General features: G+C 37.8%; 1 protein-coding gene across 46 annotated transcripts in view; it reads right to left on the bottom strand.

Moving 5' to 3' along the window:
* The window catches only part of LMO7 (LIM domain 7), a 310361-nt gene that overhangs the window by 24005 nt on the left and 266937 nt on the right, over positions 1–19419 (bottom strand). For all 46 annotated transcript variants that reach the window (XR_010150516.1, XR_010150517.1, XM_016925377.3 and 43 more), the window contains 6 exons: positions 17412–17529; positions 15157–15299; positions 13082–13514; positions 10830–11138; positions 1490–1604; positions 263–424 (listed from right to left, as the gene is read on the bottom strand). Coding sequence is in view for 44 of the 46 variants with exons in the window: in XM_016925377.3 (XP_016780866.2) it covers positions 263–424; positions 1490–1604; positions 10830–11138; positions 13082–13514; positions 15157–15299; positions 17412–17529 (1280 nt within the window). In the remaining 2 variants the exon portion in view is untranslated. The remainder of the gene's footprint in view (positions 1–262; positions 425–1489; positions 1605–10829; positions 11139–13081; positions 13515–15156; positions 15300–17411; positions 17530–19419) is intronic.

The following is a 19419-nucleotide window of genomic DNA, read 5'->3' as shown; positions in this document are numbered from 1 at the left end:
CAGTTGGTATTTGCATTCAGTCAAACCAGTACATGAATCAGTCAATAAATAATGTAGAATTCAGTAAATTTGCTAGTGAAAAATCCAGACAGAATATTCAAAGGGGTAGGGTTCAAGATTTGTCATGATGTAACTACAAAATACCTTTAATGCCAAAACATAAGTGAAAAAATAAAAAGTTATTGAAGCAAATTGTTAGAACCACTTGCCAACGGCCAGGTCCCAGTTTCAAATGCCAGACATGGTGGTAACACAAACTCACCAGCCTTTCCATAGCGCCTCACATCCATCACTAGGTGTCCAGTTTCTTGAGCCTTAGCCATGGCTTCCTCCCACTCTTTTGAATCGTTATATGAAAACTTGGTGTTGTTAATAGCAATAATTTCATCATCTACTTGTAGCTGAGAAAATTCTGCTGGGCTACCTAAAAATGCAAAATAAATTAACCAATTGGGGAAAAAAATCCCACATGTTCTATTAGTTGCTGCTTTGAACTTAAGAAAAATGAGTCTGAATTTCAATTAACCATTTCTCTCTTTTTCAGGTGGAGGTCACTATTTTTTTTAATACCAAATATCTGAGTACAACATACAAAGCATTAGAGGTGTTTTTTGAAGTTCTATAGAATGCATCTTCATTAAAGGAAAAATGATAAACTCATCTATTCAATAAGACTTCTTTATTAACCTCCCAAGGACAAAAAAATTTAAGTTACTCTTAAATTTGAAATATGAAACATACTGCATTTTAATTGAGTTTCCAATTCAGACACATTCTGGAATGAAGCAGAAGAAAACACAGCTATTTAAAACTGCTTAAAATTACTCCATAACTAAAATACCATTACTAATTAAGGCAATCTTAAGATGTAAAAGAACTACTGGTGTTAACATACAATTTTATATAGCTAAAATATGTAAAAAAAAAAAAAAACTAAAAAATAAAAGTAAAAATAAAGGAACTCCTGTTTTTAATTTTAGGCCTTGTAATGTTTTGCAAAGAGTTCCTGGGCTTGACATGGTATAGACCTGGACAGGGGAGGGGTAATCCTTTTGCAGAAGTCCTGAAGCACCCTGAAAACTTCATGGGCAATAGGTATATTAGAACACCCAAAAAAAATCAACTTATTAAATAGCACATATATATCTACTACAAAGCATGGCTGATCATGGAAAGCTCTTTCTGAATCTTTACTTAAGCGCCGTTTGTTAGCATTTCCAAATATAAAGTCCAAAATGGATAAAATCTGTAAAATCACAAAATTAAGACTCTTCAAAACTAAAAGTAATTAGTCAAGGAGAATAAACGATATGGAATTTGTAACCCCAACTAATAATCTCAGGAAAGAGGATGTATTTTCTGGCCTTATGGTTGCATTTTTCACGTTTTCTCCTCCTATATCAAATACAGTAATTTCTGTGGTCCCCAACCCCACAATGAAGGATGGAAAAGGAGAAGAAAATTCAGTAGAGCTAAACACATAATTTACCTGCTTCAACTGATGCTACGAAGATCCCAGGAATATCCCATTTTATTGTAAACCCAAAGTCAAGACTCTTCCCAGGCGTCTGGTTTATGCTGATTCTCATATCACTGAACTGATCCTGAAAACAAAACATGAAACGCTGGTATCCGGTGTCCCTGGCACCCACATGGAGGAAAGTCTATCCATGAAAGGAGGGAGACTGCACGCTAGGTAGACTTGAATCATTTCATGATAAACTAGAAGCTTCATTCTTTCTTCCTTGGGTTGGTAAAACTTTCATTTATATAAATAGCACCAAGTTTATTATTTTTCTGCTAAACTAAGGGAAATCTTATTGTCATTACATGTTTTTCTTCATATTAATACTTTAAATCAGTTGGCCGTGGATAAGCTTAGGTTTCTGCCCACTGTACAATTGGGTCTAACTTATAGGCCAGGCCATTTATTCACTGCCCAGGAATAAAGTACAGTGATTTAAATCATTTATTTAAAAAGGACCACCATACTTTTAAACACCTACTCCCAATACTTGGCATATTTATCTGAATAACTTCAAGTGGTTCACAGACACATAATTTAGCCTCCAGTGGCATCCATCTAGGACTGGTACCACTCCCTAGTGGGCATGTGAAGTTTGGCAAGGCATTTTTGCTTGCCCAAATGCCACATGAAGATTTAGCATTAAAGGCATAGCTGCTCTACATGCTGCAAAATGCAGAACTATGTCACCTGTAAGGAATTACTCCCTAAGATACCAAGAGGGTCCCTATTGACACATCCTGAGCTACAGTCCATGACTTCTTCAAAATGACATCAGCTCATAAGCCCCAAAACAATAGCCTCTTGGACAAAAGGTATAATTATTCTCATTGCTATCACTGTACTACACAACAAATTCCAAATTTCATGGAACTTAAGTTATTTTCTAAACCAAATGTTTCGAGTTTTACAGTATACTACGTCTGTGCAAACCTTAATTTCTTTTGTAATTTACATACTTTGTTTTGAGTAAGCAACAGATAGATTTTAATATGAATTTATGAGACCAGTGTTTCAGCTCTGTTTCCTAATCACAAAAAACTTAGACTTACCTGTTAAAATTCTTCCTAAACCTGTTTTACTTTCCAGAAAAAGACCTACCAAATCTCCATTTTAACTTGGCAGTTAAACCTAACCCAGGAACTAATTGGGCAATTCATAAAGCTTTCTGCCTAAGTTTTTCTACCCATAAAACAGGTTTAAAACAAGTAGCAATATTCTGAGAAAAACTAGGATAGTACTTGCTATGGTGTGGATGTGATTTGTCGCCACCAAAACTCATGTTAAAATTTAATTGCCAATGTGGTAGTGCTGGGAAGTGTTACCTTTAACAGGTGTTTGGGTCATGAAGGATCTGCCCTCATGAAGGGATTAATGCAGTCTCATGGGAGTAAGTTCTCACTCTAGCAGGACTGAATTAGTTACCACAAGAGCAGGTTGTTATAAAGTGAGGTTGCCTTGTTTTGGGTCTCTGCACACAACATTTGCCTATCTGCTTTTCCACCATGTTGTGACACAGCACATGGTGCTCACCTGAAGCCAAGCAGATGTTGGTGCCATGCTCTTGGACTTTCCAGCCACCAGAACCATGAGCCAAATAAACCTCCTCTTTTCTTTATAAATTACTCAGTTTCAGGTACTCTGTTATAGCAACATTAAATGGACTGAGTACACAAGAATTTGAAGGAAGGCACTAAATAAAGGATCAAGAATTTACTACTCTATATGGACATGCAGAAGTATTATGACTTTCACTCTTTCAATTGTTTGACATACATTTATTGTTTACTCTGTATAAAATAACACAATACTTAGCACTTTGGGAAACAAAGGTAAATTAGGGATGATTCTTGCTCTCAAAAAATAATTGTTTATTTCTCAGCGGGTGTGGGATTTTTAGCTTTCAGCAGAAAGCCCTTTGTAAAGCAGTTTAAATGTGGAAATGCAGATGTAGTCATAACACTCATTAATAATCACCTGATGAATGCCAATCTGAAGAATATAATAAAACTCTGCTAAGAATAGCAAAAACTACTGGTAGGTTCTACTCCTTAGCCAAAACCACCATACACTTAAGTTAGAGATGACTCAGTGAAAATAAGTGGTCATCTTCACCACTCTTACAAAAAAAAAAATCTGACTTAGAGCCAATTAAAGTGCAGAATCTATTTGCTATATATGGAAGAGAGACAAACAGACAAATCATGGGTTACATATTCAAAACATTGATGTTTTATAGCTTGAAGAATAAAAGACAGGATGGAGTCTTAATAAATACTCTCAAACTACATAAAGCATATTTTGTGGGAGATGGCAAGTGAACATTATCCTTTTCTACCAAATATAGGATCAAAGAGAACGAGCTTAAGCCCTAGAGGGAAATGTCTCACTGTTCTATTAGATTGGACATACTATCTCATGAAGGACTGTACTTACCTCAGAAATAAAGAAATCACTATTTAAATATCTTAAATATTAATAAAAGGGCAGATAACCTCCTCCTCTTTGAAAGAGTTAACAGAAGGACAGTGTCCCTGTGGCTACAGCCAGGCAGAGTGTTGTGTTAGTCCTTGGGACAGAACACAGGCAAAGAGGAGAGGACCACATGGGCAATTACAGGTGTATATCTGTCATTAACCATGTGACCACAGGCATGTCACTGGGCCTGGTAAAGCCTTCTCTTTCATAAAAATACTGATTTTTAATTTTGGTTTTAAGTAGGCTAGTTTCAAATCAAAGTCTTATGCAGACCACCTCTTTCCAAACCACTACACAGAAGGATTAAAGTGGGTGGTTGTGGTTTCAAAGTAAGAGTTCCAGAGCCCCACTTGTGGGGCCTTCCCCTTACGGCAGTCTTGAGGCATCTCTGTCCAATCCCAGGTTCTTACAGTAAATTATTCCGGAAACTTCTTGCAAGTGAACATATCTATAATTACATTCAAGTATAAATTGTTCATCAATGATTTCAGGAAGGATTTCAACTTCCTTATTTTTCTCTGCAAGACATATGCCAAGTGAGTATCCTACAAAGAATCCAAGCTTCAGAAGATAATAATGACAGAATCATCTTTGAACTGGATGGAACAGGAATATAAATTGTTGGGGGAAACCTAGATTCCTGAAGACTGATAATGAACTATCCAAGTGGTTTCAGTTGTTCATGCAAGAAAAAGACAAGGCAGTTGTCTATCATCATCTCAGCGTATAAGATAAAAAATTTCCCTCAAATTAGGTATAACTTGAGCAGACACATCCACTGAAAGTTCAGATTGCCCCAACAACTGTCAGACTGATGAAACAGAAGTACAAGACTCTACATTTTTAAGCAAAAACATGAGGAGGTTTGGAGTCCCAACAGTAACACTTATTTCTGCTAAATCTGTTGAATTAAGATTTTCATGTCAACATAGATAGAATTAAAAAAAAAAACAGGGCCAATATTAAACACCAAATCGAAAAGCTACACTCCTCAAATTTTTTCTATTAGACAAATGTGTTAAGGAAAGCCTACTTAGTTGTTAAAGTTAACCCTAAAAGTAAATCTAGACTGTAAAATCAGGAATATCAGAGGAAATCTATAATCTTTGAATTTGTGTACATATACTTCTTTAGTGTTTTTCTTTCTGGGTCTTACTGTAATGAGAAAATGAAGTGAGTAGCCCTCAAATCTTGGTCTTTCTCTCTAAATCCTGATCCATCTCTCCTTCCTTCATCCCACTGTGGCAGGTAGTGTTTCTATAATACACCCACCACTGTCCTCATCCCATTCCAAGATTATCTTCTACCTACCAAATACATCTTGAGTCTTCATCCCTCCAGGCACTGCCCACTATTCTTGCTTTCTGGGAAACAATCTTCTAAAGTCACCTATTATCTCACTTTCTCCAGCCTTTTTTCCCATGTCTCTTGCCACTTCTCAGTTTCATTAGCATGTTCCTCTTTTTTCTCTTCTCTTTTCATTGTGTTGTTTGTTCCTTAGTCTCCAGCCTCTCTGACTACATGCTTTTGTGAGCAACCTCATTCGTTGCCATGTCTCCGATGCCTAAGTCCAACAATTCGAAAACTGAATTCATTATCTTCCGCCCAAACCTGTTCTTCCACCTCTTGTTTTTCATATTTTGGTTAATTGCATCAATAGTTCATCAGGTGCCCACGTTAGAAACACTGGATTCCTTCGGGGCCTCTTTCTCCTTCTTTCCCCTAACTGTTCCCCACTCGAATGCCACACAACAATCCCTGTACCCCTACTCTCCACCCTACACACTTGCATTTTACAAAGTTCTATCAAGTCCATAATCCATCTTGAATCACCCCATCTTTGCCACCCTCCCTTGGGTTATCATCTTGGTTCAGGCCATGATCTCCCCTAAACTCCTGTGGTTACCCCTCCTAAGTTACTCTCTTGCCTCCAGCCCTTATTTTGTTCATTGTCCACACAGTTGCCAGAACTTTAGTTGTAGAACATGCTATTACATCACACTCCATTTTTAAATTGCTGGTAGCTCCTTACTGCCCTACTTGGAAGATTTCAAACTCTACATTTCAGTTCTGGTAAGTTTCAATAAACATATAATACCACCTTTCCTCAAAATGGTTTCAAGGATGATTTTATCTTTATGGACCAAAAGACATTTCTGTCCCCAGTGGCTCTAAAATTCTAAAGACACAGCAAAGTCCAAATAAGTCAACATGTGGTCTCTTAACTATACATAAGGCAGTCCTCAAACGTGAGCCTGTCATATTTCAAAAAACTTTAACATCAGATAAATTGCAGTTGTGGCGCAGGCATTTCACCAGCCTGGGGCAAGTTACATAACTTTCAAATCTCAAGTACTTCATTGGTAAAAACGGGGATAATACACCTACTTTGCAGGGTTATTGAGATAATTAAATGAAACATTTAAAAGGTGTCAAGGCACACATGACTGATGCCCAGTAATTGCCTTCTTTTTCCAATGGAAGCAAATGTTAAACATAATACAAGTGCTGGCTAAGCAGTTTCTGGATCAATTAAAGAAAATCCCATTTAATTCTCACATACTTAGCTCTAAAGTCAAGAAAATTCGGTCAGCATTCAGTGAACATGTACAGATGCAGACACTGCGCTGACAGTGAGAAATGTAGGATTGTGTTCCACCCTTACAGAGAGCAGGTCCTAGTGAAGGTGAGAAGCAAGCAAAATGCACAGTATGAAGCTATGATAAGGGAAGCTCTGACTACTATATCCAAAGGGGCAGTAATCATGGGGATGAGATCAGGAAATGGACATGCAGAAAGCTTCCTTCCTTCCTTCCACACGTGTCATCCCGTTTCGGGGTTACTGCTTTAAAAAATCTGGAGCAGAGGTTCTGGAAAGTGGATTTGTAGAGGGTTTAAAAACATAGAGCTCTGAAAGGACAGAAAAAACAGAAACCTGTAGGCAAGACCAATTTTGGGGAAAATCATGAAAACCACATCTGCATGGCAGACGGAGGGGGGATGAAGGACTCCAGGAGTCACACTCCCTCTTCCTTGCCTTGGGTCACCTCTAGAATGAGCTTGGCAGCCTAGGTTGGCAAGAAAGGTGGAGAAAAAAGCAAAACCACAAAAGAAAGGGTGCAAAAAGAACAGCAAGGGACAAAACCCCCAGCTCAGCTATGAGGATGAAAAGGAAATTCCTATCGGCAGATTTTAAATAAGACCATATTAAGTTCTTCCCTTCATTATGATTGTTCTACTTTATGGCACACACCACCTTATTAGTGCAATGCTGTGATAGGCTCCTAACCAGTCTCTGCTTCCAGACTTAGCTTTCATAAAATAACTCTAGGGAACACCATAGTGCTTACATTCCTAAAACAGCCCTTAATCTTAAAATTCCCACACACTAAAGAACCAATAAGGACTTTAAATTACCTGCCAGATCAAGTTCATACTTCAGCCTAGTAATTAAGGCCTTGAATGCAGTTCAAGTCCGTAAAACTTAAGTGTCAATTATGTGTAAGAATGTACAAAGAATATCAGTGAAAGAGGAACACGTAACACTATGGGAGAAGGAAGAATTCAGTGAGTGAAACTTTTCAAGGGTAAGAAGTTTGATTCCAATGGGGGAGGGGTGACATCATGATTCATGAACGAAGGGGTCCTCCTGGGCTTTTGAGAAATAATTGGACCTCAAAAGGCAGAGATGTGGGAAATAAGCATCTTCAAATGGGGGAGCAGTGATGTGCTCCAAAAAGTACGTGATGTGTCCAAGAAAAAGCCAGAAGTGGTATGCAGGTGAATCATGTCTCTTTCCCAGGACATAGCATGATAGCATAACATGATACTAAATCTTGAGTCAGACTGCCTGGGTTCAAATCCTGACTCCACTTGGTACCCTGCACAGCCTTGGACAAGTAACATGCCCATGCCATGCCTCAATTTTTATGTTTCTAAAATAGGGATAATCATGATAGTCCACATTCGGATTGTTGATTACCTCACAGGGCTGCTGTGAGGATTAACTAAGATACTGCCCTGAGAAGCCTGGTTGGCACATAGTAAGCACACTAACTTCAGCTGTGACTGCGCTACAAAGGGTTGGCACACAGTCAGCATGCTAACATCAGCTGTGACTGTGCTACAAAGGGAGTGAGAGATATCACTGCTTCCCTGAGCGCCACGAACTCCATTCAGCAAACCACACAGTGCCACTAGAGGCTTTAGAGCAGAGAAATTATTGAGTCCAACCTGGCATCAGGCAAGTTAATCTGATGCCAGTCTTGTGTAGCATGCACTAACACCTGTGACTATTTGCACTGATAGGAAAAGGGCCTGAATTAGCATAGTGGAAGCCAGGATAGAAAAGAGTAACATCAGCTGGGTGTGGTGGCTCACACCTGTAATCCCAGCACTTTTGGAGGCCAAGATGGATGGATCGTTTGAGCCCAGGAGTTTGAGAGCAGTATGGGTAATGTGGCAAAAGCCCGTCTCTACAAAAAAATACGAAAATTAGCCAGGCGTGGTGGCATGTGCTTGCAGTCCCAGCTACTCAAGAGGCTAAGGTGGGAGGATTGCTTCAGTCCAGAAGGTTGAGGCTGCAATGAGCCATGATCATGCCACTGCACTACAGCCTGGGCAACAGAGCAAGACCCTATCTAAAAAAATCAATTAATTAATTAATTTTTAAAAAAAGAAAGAAAAAGAAAAGAATAACATCAAGGGGGAGTCTGGAGGAAGAGATGAAAGGACAGTGCCAGCAAAAGTCCAAGGTATGAAAGAGAAAAATGACCTGAAGAACATTCTTTCACAAAGCTACCGAAACATTTAGATGATCAGCCACATGCTACTCTTGATTGTGCTGTCCTCTGAACACCTAGAGTTATAACATCTGAATAGAGTTTCGGGGAGTGTTGCACAGGCCCTTTACATATTGCTCAGCAGCTGTCACACACATTCACATCCTTCTCTCAAGTCAGTAAGCTCCTTCTGAGACAAAGGCAAGGGGATGCTATAGAAGCTACTGCCCTAGTGGCACAGAAAAGGACACACCAAGCATCAGAGATACGTAAGTCACCACATGAATTATATCCACATTAAAGAATTCCAATGGCTTCACTTGTCAAATCAAGCCTAATTTTTCTTGGTGGAATACCCTCTCAAGTTTGGGAACAAAGAAGTATAAATCCATTAATGAGGAAATCTGAAACAGTGCCACATTAATTGAAGCTCCTCTGAGTTGCAATAACCTGAGACACAACCACGCACCACACTTAGCCTCTTTTCCTTAATCCACAGTTGCAGTTAGTCAGCTGCCACCCTGAGGGAGGTACCAACACCCAGCGTGCAGCACATGATTCAGGCTGCTTTGTTGAATTTGCTCTTTGAAAAAGGTAAAGGCAAACATACAAATCTGTGAAACAAAAGGCACTTCGCTTCTGCTTTTATTATTCATCTACTGGTACCTTATGTTGCCCAAGTATAACACAGGCTATTGTTCTTCTCCACTGAGACTTAGCATGTTAATTATATATTTCCAATTCCTTAAAAATGTAATGATAATTTACAACTAATTATTTCAGCAAGCTGAAGAAACTGTTTTTAGATATATGTAAATATGCATGGGAAAAAAAAAACAAAAGAAATATACCTAGATGTTAACAGTGATTATCTCTAAATGATGGAATTATCAGCAATTTAAATTATTTATACTTTCCTGCATTTCCAAATTTTCTCAAGCACGTAGTACCTTACAACCAGAAAAGAAAGTTTAAATTTTTTAAGTTTTCCCATACAAATAAAAACTCAATAATAATAAATATGCAATGCCAAATTTCACATATTTTATTAATATAACTTAGGACAAGTCATATATATAAATATATATACACACACACACACACTCTAATACTAATATAACTTAGGACAAGTCATATATATACACCTACTTAATGTATATAATACACACTTAATGTTTTGCAGGGCAACAGGGAATACTAAACCAAGCCAAAGGACCACAAAAGCTCTTCCATGCTAAGGGGTTCATACAACTATCAAAATGCTTAGAAAGAATTTTTCTAAGAGAGAGACACTTTCTGTTCCCCAAATACTTTTAGTATGTTTTACAGGTAGGCTACAAAAAACATTACCTAATCATTCTCTTAGAAGTCATCTATTAGAAATTTAAGTAGGAAAAACTACACATGCCCCTAGTCATTCTTCATCTGATGGTATATTTTGTTTGGACTCCAAATGTTGTGGAATACAATTGTCATATTATAACCAAGCCTCAACAGTCCCATTTAGAGACAAGGGACCATCGAAAATTATAGACATTCTAAAGTACAAAATAGTATTAGAAGTCACTAGAAGGTTAAAATTATCGAAAAAGAAATGCCATGTCCCTAGAATCCAGCACCTATCACGTTTTTCCTTGCGGCCAGTTGAGTTCCCTGGGAAAGGGCTTCTGTCACCCAAATATACACTAGATCTGCATGTAAAACCTTCAAAGTGACTGCTGTACCTGAAACCTGGGACTATAGCACTAGCAGTATAAGGCAACCACTACTGAAACATGGAATATAGAGAAAACACCAGCCAAATCCCAAGGAGACTGGTGCACAAAGTCTCCATACACGCATATCACAAGTGTTATCTGGATCTATGCACTCAAAGTGGAAAGAGACCTACTTCCTCCAAGATCTGTTCAAAGTAAACCAGAATATCATTTTGCACATTTTCAGCCCAGATTAACACCTAGAGGTTTGACATTTGAGACATGGTTTCCAGATTTAAATGTGTAAGTGTCTGAGCCACAGATGATAAAGAACTTTTCCAAACTCACCTGGGATCTTGAGACTTCTCTTTGTGGGGAGATTTCCCCTTCTCCAGATTCAGACATTAAATCAAGACCAGATGTGGAAGACAATGTGGCTTTAGAAGTGGCAGCCTGGTCTTGGGAAAGAGATGAGAAGGGGGATGTAGGAGAGGGCAGCCTTGTCACATCTTCTTCTGTTGCTGCTACCTCTTTCTGGCTAGATAAGCTTGAAGCCAGTTGGCTTGCGTCTGGGCTTGGTGCAGGGGTGCTGACCACATTGTTTGGAGTTCTCTTAATGTCTTCAACATCTCCATTATACTTCCAAGCATCATCCATCTAAATAAGAAAACATCATTTTAAACTTGATATTCTGTTACCTTTATTTCTGTTTTTAAAAGTTGTTTATTAAATTAATATTTTAAAACTAAAATAACATACCTCCCACAGTAACATAACTATTGCTAAAAGCTTGGGCTGAGTTCTTTCACACCAATAGATAAACACGTAGTGAGGGAAAATTGTTTTAGCAAAAGCATTCATATCACATACAAACTTCCGAAATTTGCTTTGCTTGTTTACTCCAAGCAAACATCTTAAGCATTAAATTTCCACTGAATCTAAACTGGCGTAAAATAAAATTGCCATATATACATGTGTTATGTACAGTTTACATATCAAGATGGTGTAACTCTAACCTCTAAACAAGTTCACCAACATTTTGCTTTTCAGAACAGACTAAATGAACTGAGAACATGTTTTACCATGTAAGATCTGGGGAGTGATGAGATTCCCCTTAACTGAGAGCCGAAAGGTCTTGGTGTTCTATCTATTGATCACTCCAGGTCAACAGATAGAACTCTAAACCAGTCCCTTTACTTGCTGAATGTTCCATAGTATGGACATCAACAATTTATTCATTTGATGTGCATTTAAAGTTGTTTGAAATGTTCTGTCACTTCCAAAACTACTGCAACAAATATCTATAACTCTTTATAATTGGAACTTTTATTTTTATAGCACAGATTTCCAAAAGTAGGCTTGCTGGAGCAAAAGTTTTATATATATATATATATATATATTTTATTATATATATATAATTTTTAGAAACTATATATATACATATATAGTTTCTAAAAATAATTGTAGCAACACACTCCCAAAGTAATGTATGAGGAACATCTGTTTCTCAGCATCCTTGCCAACACTAGACATTTTCGATGTTTTTAAGTCTATTTCACTCTGATGGGTAAAAAGTTATATGCCTCATTCTTGCTCCAGGGAAACTGAACATACTTCTTTGTGCTTTGTTACCAGACATTTGAATCCCCTCTCCCTTGAACTGGCCACTACTTTTCTATATTCATTTTGCTAGTGTATTTGCTTACCAATTTGTAGAAACATTTTCTGTCTTAGAGATATTAACCCTATAATGCATTTTGATAATATTTTTCTGAGTCTATATATTGTCTTTTGACTACATTAAGGGGGTCTGCCATGAAATTCTTATAATGTCAAATATGTCTACATTTTCCTTTATATAATGGTCAGGAGTTTCCCAATTAGCTTAGGTAAGCTTCTCTCACCCCAAATATCCAATTTTTTATACCCTTTTAGAGTTTAGGATTGTACATTAGCAGAGCTAAAAAGAATTTGAACATTAATCTTAGGACTGTGTTGCTTCCTTTCACATAATTCAGATTAACACACTCATTGTCGGATATGGTACCACTTCATTCTCAGAAAAAATGCTGCAATATTCTAACCCCTTCAAAATCCTGACACTAGTAGAAACACATATATATAAACGTAAGATATATTCTAATAATTATATTCAAACTGATAAAGTGAGAAATCTGAAAAAAGCAGAAATGTGTACATAAGCACCTGAAAATCTCTAGGCTAAACCATATGAATTGCTGTTTTGTAGGTCAAGAAGAACAATCATACTGACAACTTCATATTTTTCAACCTAAAACTTTACAAAAGGTATATCTAAAAAAAAGACATTATAAAATAATACTCTGCCTTAGAATATATCTTATTCATTCTTTAAAATGTATCAGCCCTACTTTCAGAGAATTTAAAGTTTAATAAATTCTGTATCATTCATATATCTTAAGCATTAAGTTTCCATTGCATCTAAACTGGCATAAAATAAAATGTCCTTATATATGTTATGTACAGTTTACACATCAAGTTGATGTAACCCCAACCTCTGCACAAGTTCACCAACATTTTGCTCTTCAGAACAGACTAAATGAACCGAGAACATTTTTTACCGTGTAAGATCTGGGGAGTGATGAGATTCCCCTTGTCTGAGAGCCAAAAGGTCTTGGTGTGACCACAGATGTTAACCTGACTGTATCAGTTTTCTGGTAACTTCTGGGGAGAGAAGCTGAAACACGAGTTGATTCCATTTGTGTGCTCCGTGAACGCAGAGAAGACAAAGAGGCTGGGCTTTGTTCTTCCACAGGACTTTGAGAAGGAAGCTGAATTTCAGTTGTTACACGGTCCTCTCTTTTTGCAAAAGTGGTAGAATCTTCTTTGGGAATTTCTGAAGGATAAGTTGCTCCCTTCTCTTCTACTCTCTCACTCTGGTAACTTGCTTCTGACACAGTCATTGTAGGGGGTCGCTTTCCTTCCTCCAGCACATCATCAAAAGAATACATTCTCCTTCTCGACGGAACTGTAGACTTTTGATTTTGGGATTCCCTTAGCAGAGAGAAATGCACCATCACCACAAAGATACACATTTGACACACAGAGGTGGTGAGAGAGTAATCAACGCATGAAACGGACTGGGAATAAAATGATGCTAACTTCACACAAGAATCAATACAACACTTACAGAGCATAAAGATGTATACAATTATCTTCTTTTTTTTTTTTTTTGAGACCGAGTCTCGCTCTGTCGTCCAGGCTGGAGTGCAGTGGCACGATCTCAGCTCACCTGCAACCTCCGCCTCCCGCATTCAAGAAATTCTCCTGACTCAGCCTCCCGAGTAGCTGGGATTACGGGCATGCGCCACCACACCCAGCTAATTTTTCTTTTAATTTTTAGTAGAGATGAGGTTTCAACATATTGGCCAAGCTGATCTCGAACTCCTGACCTTGTGATCCGCCCACCTTGGCCTCCCAAAGTGCTGGGATTACAGGCATGAGCCACCATGCCCAGCAAGATGTATAAAATTATCTTTAATGTCCCAACTAAGAAAGAATAATAACTTGACTTCTTTAATTAAAATGGTTCTCAAATACTTCACTGGGATATTATTAATTGTAAAGAGATTTTAATGAAACAAGGAAATTTTAATAAAGGATTATTCACAAAATTTTATCCACAAGCTTATAACTTTTAAAATTAAAACACTATAAATATCATGATTGACAACCAATTTGAACGTTCCAAAGTCGTGGATTAATTGACAGCCTTGTGAGGATTTTCTTCCTGCAAAAATTTACAGTAATTTAGTAAAAATAAAAGATTACAAAAGACTCAGGCTTTTGTGGAGATCAAACTGGTGTATGATTTCATATAGCTTGACAGAACTTGCATGAACAATTATTAGGGATTAAAAGTCACCATTCATATTTATAGAAAGGTTCATAAAACACCCTCATCTCTCACATCTAGAAAGGAATACCTACCTCCCAAAATAACTGAATTGCATTTAAGTGAATGAAACTGCTTATCTTTGGCTTTTAGGGCAGAAAGTGGCTTTGTTTCATTTCACCTGACAGCATATTTCCTTTTGGACATTATTCTAAAAGCGTATTTTCCTTCTCCTTGATCTGTAAATATCCTGATGTTTCACACAGTAATGAATGCTTTACATTAAAGTTTAAATTTGACCTTTATACTGTTAAGATGCAATGCAAAGAGTAAGTAAAACACACACATTTATGTTCATAAAAACTTTCTTTAAAATATAATGAATTGCACCATTAAACATGAAAAAGAACTTCGTTATATTTTACACAATTTAGTTAAAAGAGTGAGCTGATTTTATTGGACCATCTCATTCCTTAATTCACTTAAGAGTAAAAAGCAGTGTATTTCCTGCATCAGACACAGCCAACACCATCCAATTCTGCATGTGAATGCACAATGTAAGAAGAAATAATGAACACCTATTTTAAGTCCTCATTTATTTTGTTACTATTACTCTAAGTCACTATTTCAACAATGCTTTGTTTTTTCACCGCAGACCAAAATCTTAAACGTTTCTTTGCATATTTGACTAAAGTTGAATATTGGTGGACACCTATGTCACACTACACTTACATAAAATATCTATTTATAACACTGGCATCTCCAACCCTGTTACAACCGAGGTGCATTCAGCATTATTACCTGTCCTGCAGCATTTCCTTAAACGTCTTAGAGCTTCTCTCAGACTTCTCAAGTGCCTGCTTTTCAATTTCTTCTCTCTCTTCTTTTTTCTTCTGCAGATCTGAAGTGTAACTTTTTCGACGATCTTTCCATTTTGCAAGGTCCTGACAGAAAAATCACATCAGCAGGGGCACACCTGAATTTCTATACACCCTTTCTAGCAGACAGAATGTGCCAGAGTATCTTATTACATCACTGAAACTATTCACTCCAACTGGATGCCAAGGTGCCCTAATTTTGCTTTTTATAGCCAGCGTTTCTGTACCAAGCCTTTATCTCATGTGTCTGTCTGAAAAACCTGACCTAATAAGATAGACCCCATTTTTGTTTTCCCAGAAAGTATCTGCCTCATTGCACACTTCATAAAGAATGCTAAATGCTTGTAATTAGGTGACAGTTAGATAGATCAGGAACTGTTTCCAGTTCGTTTTCATCTCACTCCAAAAACCTGGCTGTTCTGCGAAACATGTTTCACTGGTAAGGCCGAAAGAGAAACGCGATTGTGATGGTTACGCGCAGATGCATAGTCTCTTTCATTTCACAAACAGAGTTCAATCCCTACTTTGAGGCAGGCCTAAGTGTAGGAACTATTAATACACACATGCATAGGGCACTGTTCCCCTCAAGAAACTCTCAGTCTACAGGGAGGAGACAGACATATAAACAAAAGTTCAGTAACAAGTGTGACAGGATTGCATGAGACAGTGGGGTCCTAAGAAGACCATGGGTCCGGTTCCACCTCCGGAAGGGGAGGCTTTGGAAAGGCTTTAACTGGGAAGGTGAGACTTGAGTATGCAATTTCAGAAGGGTTAAGTCCACCTAGGTCAGCGCAATAAGGAACACGTGGCAGGAACAAACCAACACCTGTCCCCCATATCCCCAGGAACGTTAAGCCTAACCTTGCTGGGTGACCCCAGGGACAATCAACCTAATTCAGCTTTTCAATCCCCCCCAGAAACCTAGGCTGGTTCTGACACCCAGGGGGTTAAGACATTTTACAAGGTATAAAGTTTTCCATGTCTCCAAAATAGAGAACTGCTAAGAACTGTTAGTGGCATTCCAGTCCAAACAGAAGCACATTCAAGGTCTCAGACAAAACCGAATTTCACCCCCAGGGCATGCAAAGTACGTTTGATTTATACCCCTTGCAAGCCCACAGAGCCACTCCTGCTTTAAAACAGCCTGAGACCAATATGAACTCCTTGCAGAAAGAACAAAAGCAATGCGCATTTAGTCCTATAGCATAACTGGCATGAATTTTTATCTGATTTAACCTAATAGATAAGCCCGTAATACTTACTTTCACACCAGAAAATTAACCATGTATTTTGGCAAAGTGATATTGAATTACTGTTTCTTGACAATTAAATTGAGTTCCCAATTAAAAGAGGCACTGGAATTTAGAAGGGTAGCCAGAGCAGGGGTTTCTTCATTTCAGAGACTATTAATTCCTTTGAAAATTAAGATTTACTCTGACTCCTTTGCTCATGCTTTTGCTCAACTCTTACCATAAAGTTGTCCTCAAATTCCTTTGGGTTTGCTCTGATAGTTTGTCTACTGTATTTCTTTGCATTTCTTCAGTTTATCACAATTACTCTATTAAAAAAAATGGTCAAGCTTTTTTCTTCAGGATCAAAACTAAAGAGTAAGTCTATATCTATATAAACACCTGGATATATGTCAACTCTGCAAAAACATTTCATTTTGGTTCATATTATTGACTTCTTCAGCCAAAATATTGCTCTGAGTTATATTACTTATTTCTCCCCAAATCTCCTTAATTAACTCTTAATTACCAACCCTTTTCATCTTTCCTTACTGATGCCAAGGTCTCTGCCAGAACCCTGTTCCTCTTCTCTCCCTAAATTTTGGCCAGGTCTTTCCCATTAGAGTATAGTGAATGTGCATATCCCAAATTCAACCACCAAAACAAGTAAGTAAGTTCACTATACTGCAAGGAAGCAACTCACATTTTTGAGAACTCAGAGAATGTTAGAAAATAAACATCCAGGTATATTTTTCACAATGGCCCTTAAAATATGCAATAATAATAGAAAAAAAGGTTTAAAAATCTTTGTAAAGAAAGTTGGTCACATTTTATACAGAACTGAATTCTGTAATAGCAAGGAAAATGGTCTTGAGTATATTGACTTTAAGAGAAGCAAAGAAAAGTTAGACAAATACACTCTCTCCCCTCCAATCCCCAAAATACTCACATCCTGCCATTTCTGATCTTGTTCTTTTAATTGTGATTTTATTTTCTGCATCTCCTCGTAACGCAGCTGACGCAAGTTTTGAACATCTTCTGCGCTGACATCACTCATGGACTTACTCCTACAACAAAAAGACTCATGGTTACTACGGAAGTTCACGTGACCAGACTTAGGGGTTAAACTGAGGTTGGAGTTAAATTTGGAAATTCCACCTAAATTTCTACCTAGACGCTTCAGTGATAGTGTCACAGAAGTAGCACTACAGAGATAAATGGTGTTTTTCCAAAACTCAGAAACAAGAGCACTCGAGTGTGAATTTTTTCACAAAATGGCTAGATTAGCCCTATACAAGTCTCAAAAAAACAAACAAACAAAAAAACAAAAAACAAGCAAACAAACAAAAACCCAAGGTTCATATTTAAAGAGGTCAATGCATGAAAGGATTACTTTAGGAAAAAATAGTCACTAGAATTATCTCTCTTTATTTTCTATCTCCTTCAAAGATAATCTGTTGAGGTTTGGCTGCCTTTTCTGGGCACTGATTAATAATTTAATGTTTACCTGATATTTTTCTCAAGTTCAATACCATGAATAAATGTGCTGTTGATTCTAAAAGATCCTATAAGATCCGCCCTACCACTGCACTAGGCTTGTTCTCAAAGCACCACAGGTAGTTTCTAATAGTCCTTTATACTACCTCTATAACCCTCTTCTTTTATTAGGGCAGCTTGCATGCATTCAACTTGTAACACAAGGATGGACTGAGGTTAAGCTTTGGAAGAGCTCAATCCACAACAGAAACCAATGAACAGAGTGGGGTGTTGGGCACAGGCACATGTGTGCTCTCTACATGCACATAAAAGAGCCGGGTAAACTATACCAGAGGGGAAAGAGAGATTAAGGGTGGTCTCAAGGAAAGGGAGAGGTCAGATCTAAACACTGAGGAGAAGTAGGAATGAGAGAAAGAGCCTTTGAAGCTCTTTCCTACTGATCTTTTATACTGCTCTCCTGACTTTAAGTAACTGTACACCTCTTGCCTGGGCATCTAAATTTTGCCTTCCAAGATGTTGCCATCATTATTTCTTTTAAAGCATGTTTGCTCTTAGCTAGTTCAGGAATTCCTAGCTTAGCTAGCTCATGGAATTATAATTTCTAAACTATTCCCAATGCCATAATTAAGGAACCAGTCCGTCCTTTGACTCATTTCCACTTGCTTCTTGAATAAATCTTTCTGCATGGATATCCCCTAGGCACTTCAATTGCCAAAGGACGGATTAAAATAATATCTAGAAGGGATTTTGTAAACTGTAACTCACTAAATGCATGGTTATTGTTGATGTGACCAAACTCAATCTTGTCCCCAAACCTGCTTTTCCTCTTGTGGTTACTAATGTTGCTACCTGCCCTCCAATCATCCACATCTGAAACCTAACAACCACTTTTCACCTTTGTTTCTCCCTTCTCCCCACTTTCCATTAGTTATCAAGTCCTTTCATTCAGTGTCTCTTTCTTTCCATCTCTATTGCCAACACCCTAGATCAGAGTACAGTCAACTCACCTAGACTTCCAAAATGGCTTCTTAAATTAATACCCAACCTCCAGTTTCAACAAACATCTTTCCTAAACTATTTCCTCTGATTCAAAAGCCCTTTACCAGTATACATAACTTCTTAAATGCCATTCATACCTCAGGACCCCTGGACAGGTATTTCCAACTTCCTGTTCATTCTCCACTTGCAAGTCTAATAGGCATCTCAAGTTTGTCATAGATAAAAAACTGATTGTCCTCTTCACAACCTGCTCAGCTCTCACTCTCCTTATATCAGTAAAGGTCACCTCTATCCTTCACAACATTGGGTCACACATCTTGGAGTCATCCCAGATTCTTCTCTTTCTCTCATATACCATAACTGGTCCCATCAGTAAATCCTGTCCCTCTGCCTTCTAAATATATCTAGAACATAACCACTTCTTACCACCTGCACCATTACACCCTGATCCAAGTGACTCC

This window comes from Pan troglodytes, chromosome 14, assembly GCF_028858775.2.
Source record: "Pan troglodytes isolate AG18354 chromosome 14, NHGRI_mPanTro3-v2.0_pri, whole genome shotgun sequence".
In the NCBI taxonomy this organism is placed as follows: Eukaryota; Metazoa; Chordata; class Mammalia; order Primates; family Hominidae; genus Pan; species Pan troglodytes.
Note: the sequence above shows the minus strand (reverse complement) of the source record. Positions and strands in the feature narration are given on the sequence as shown.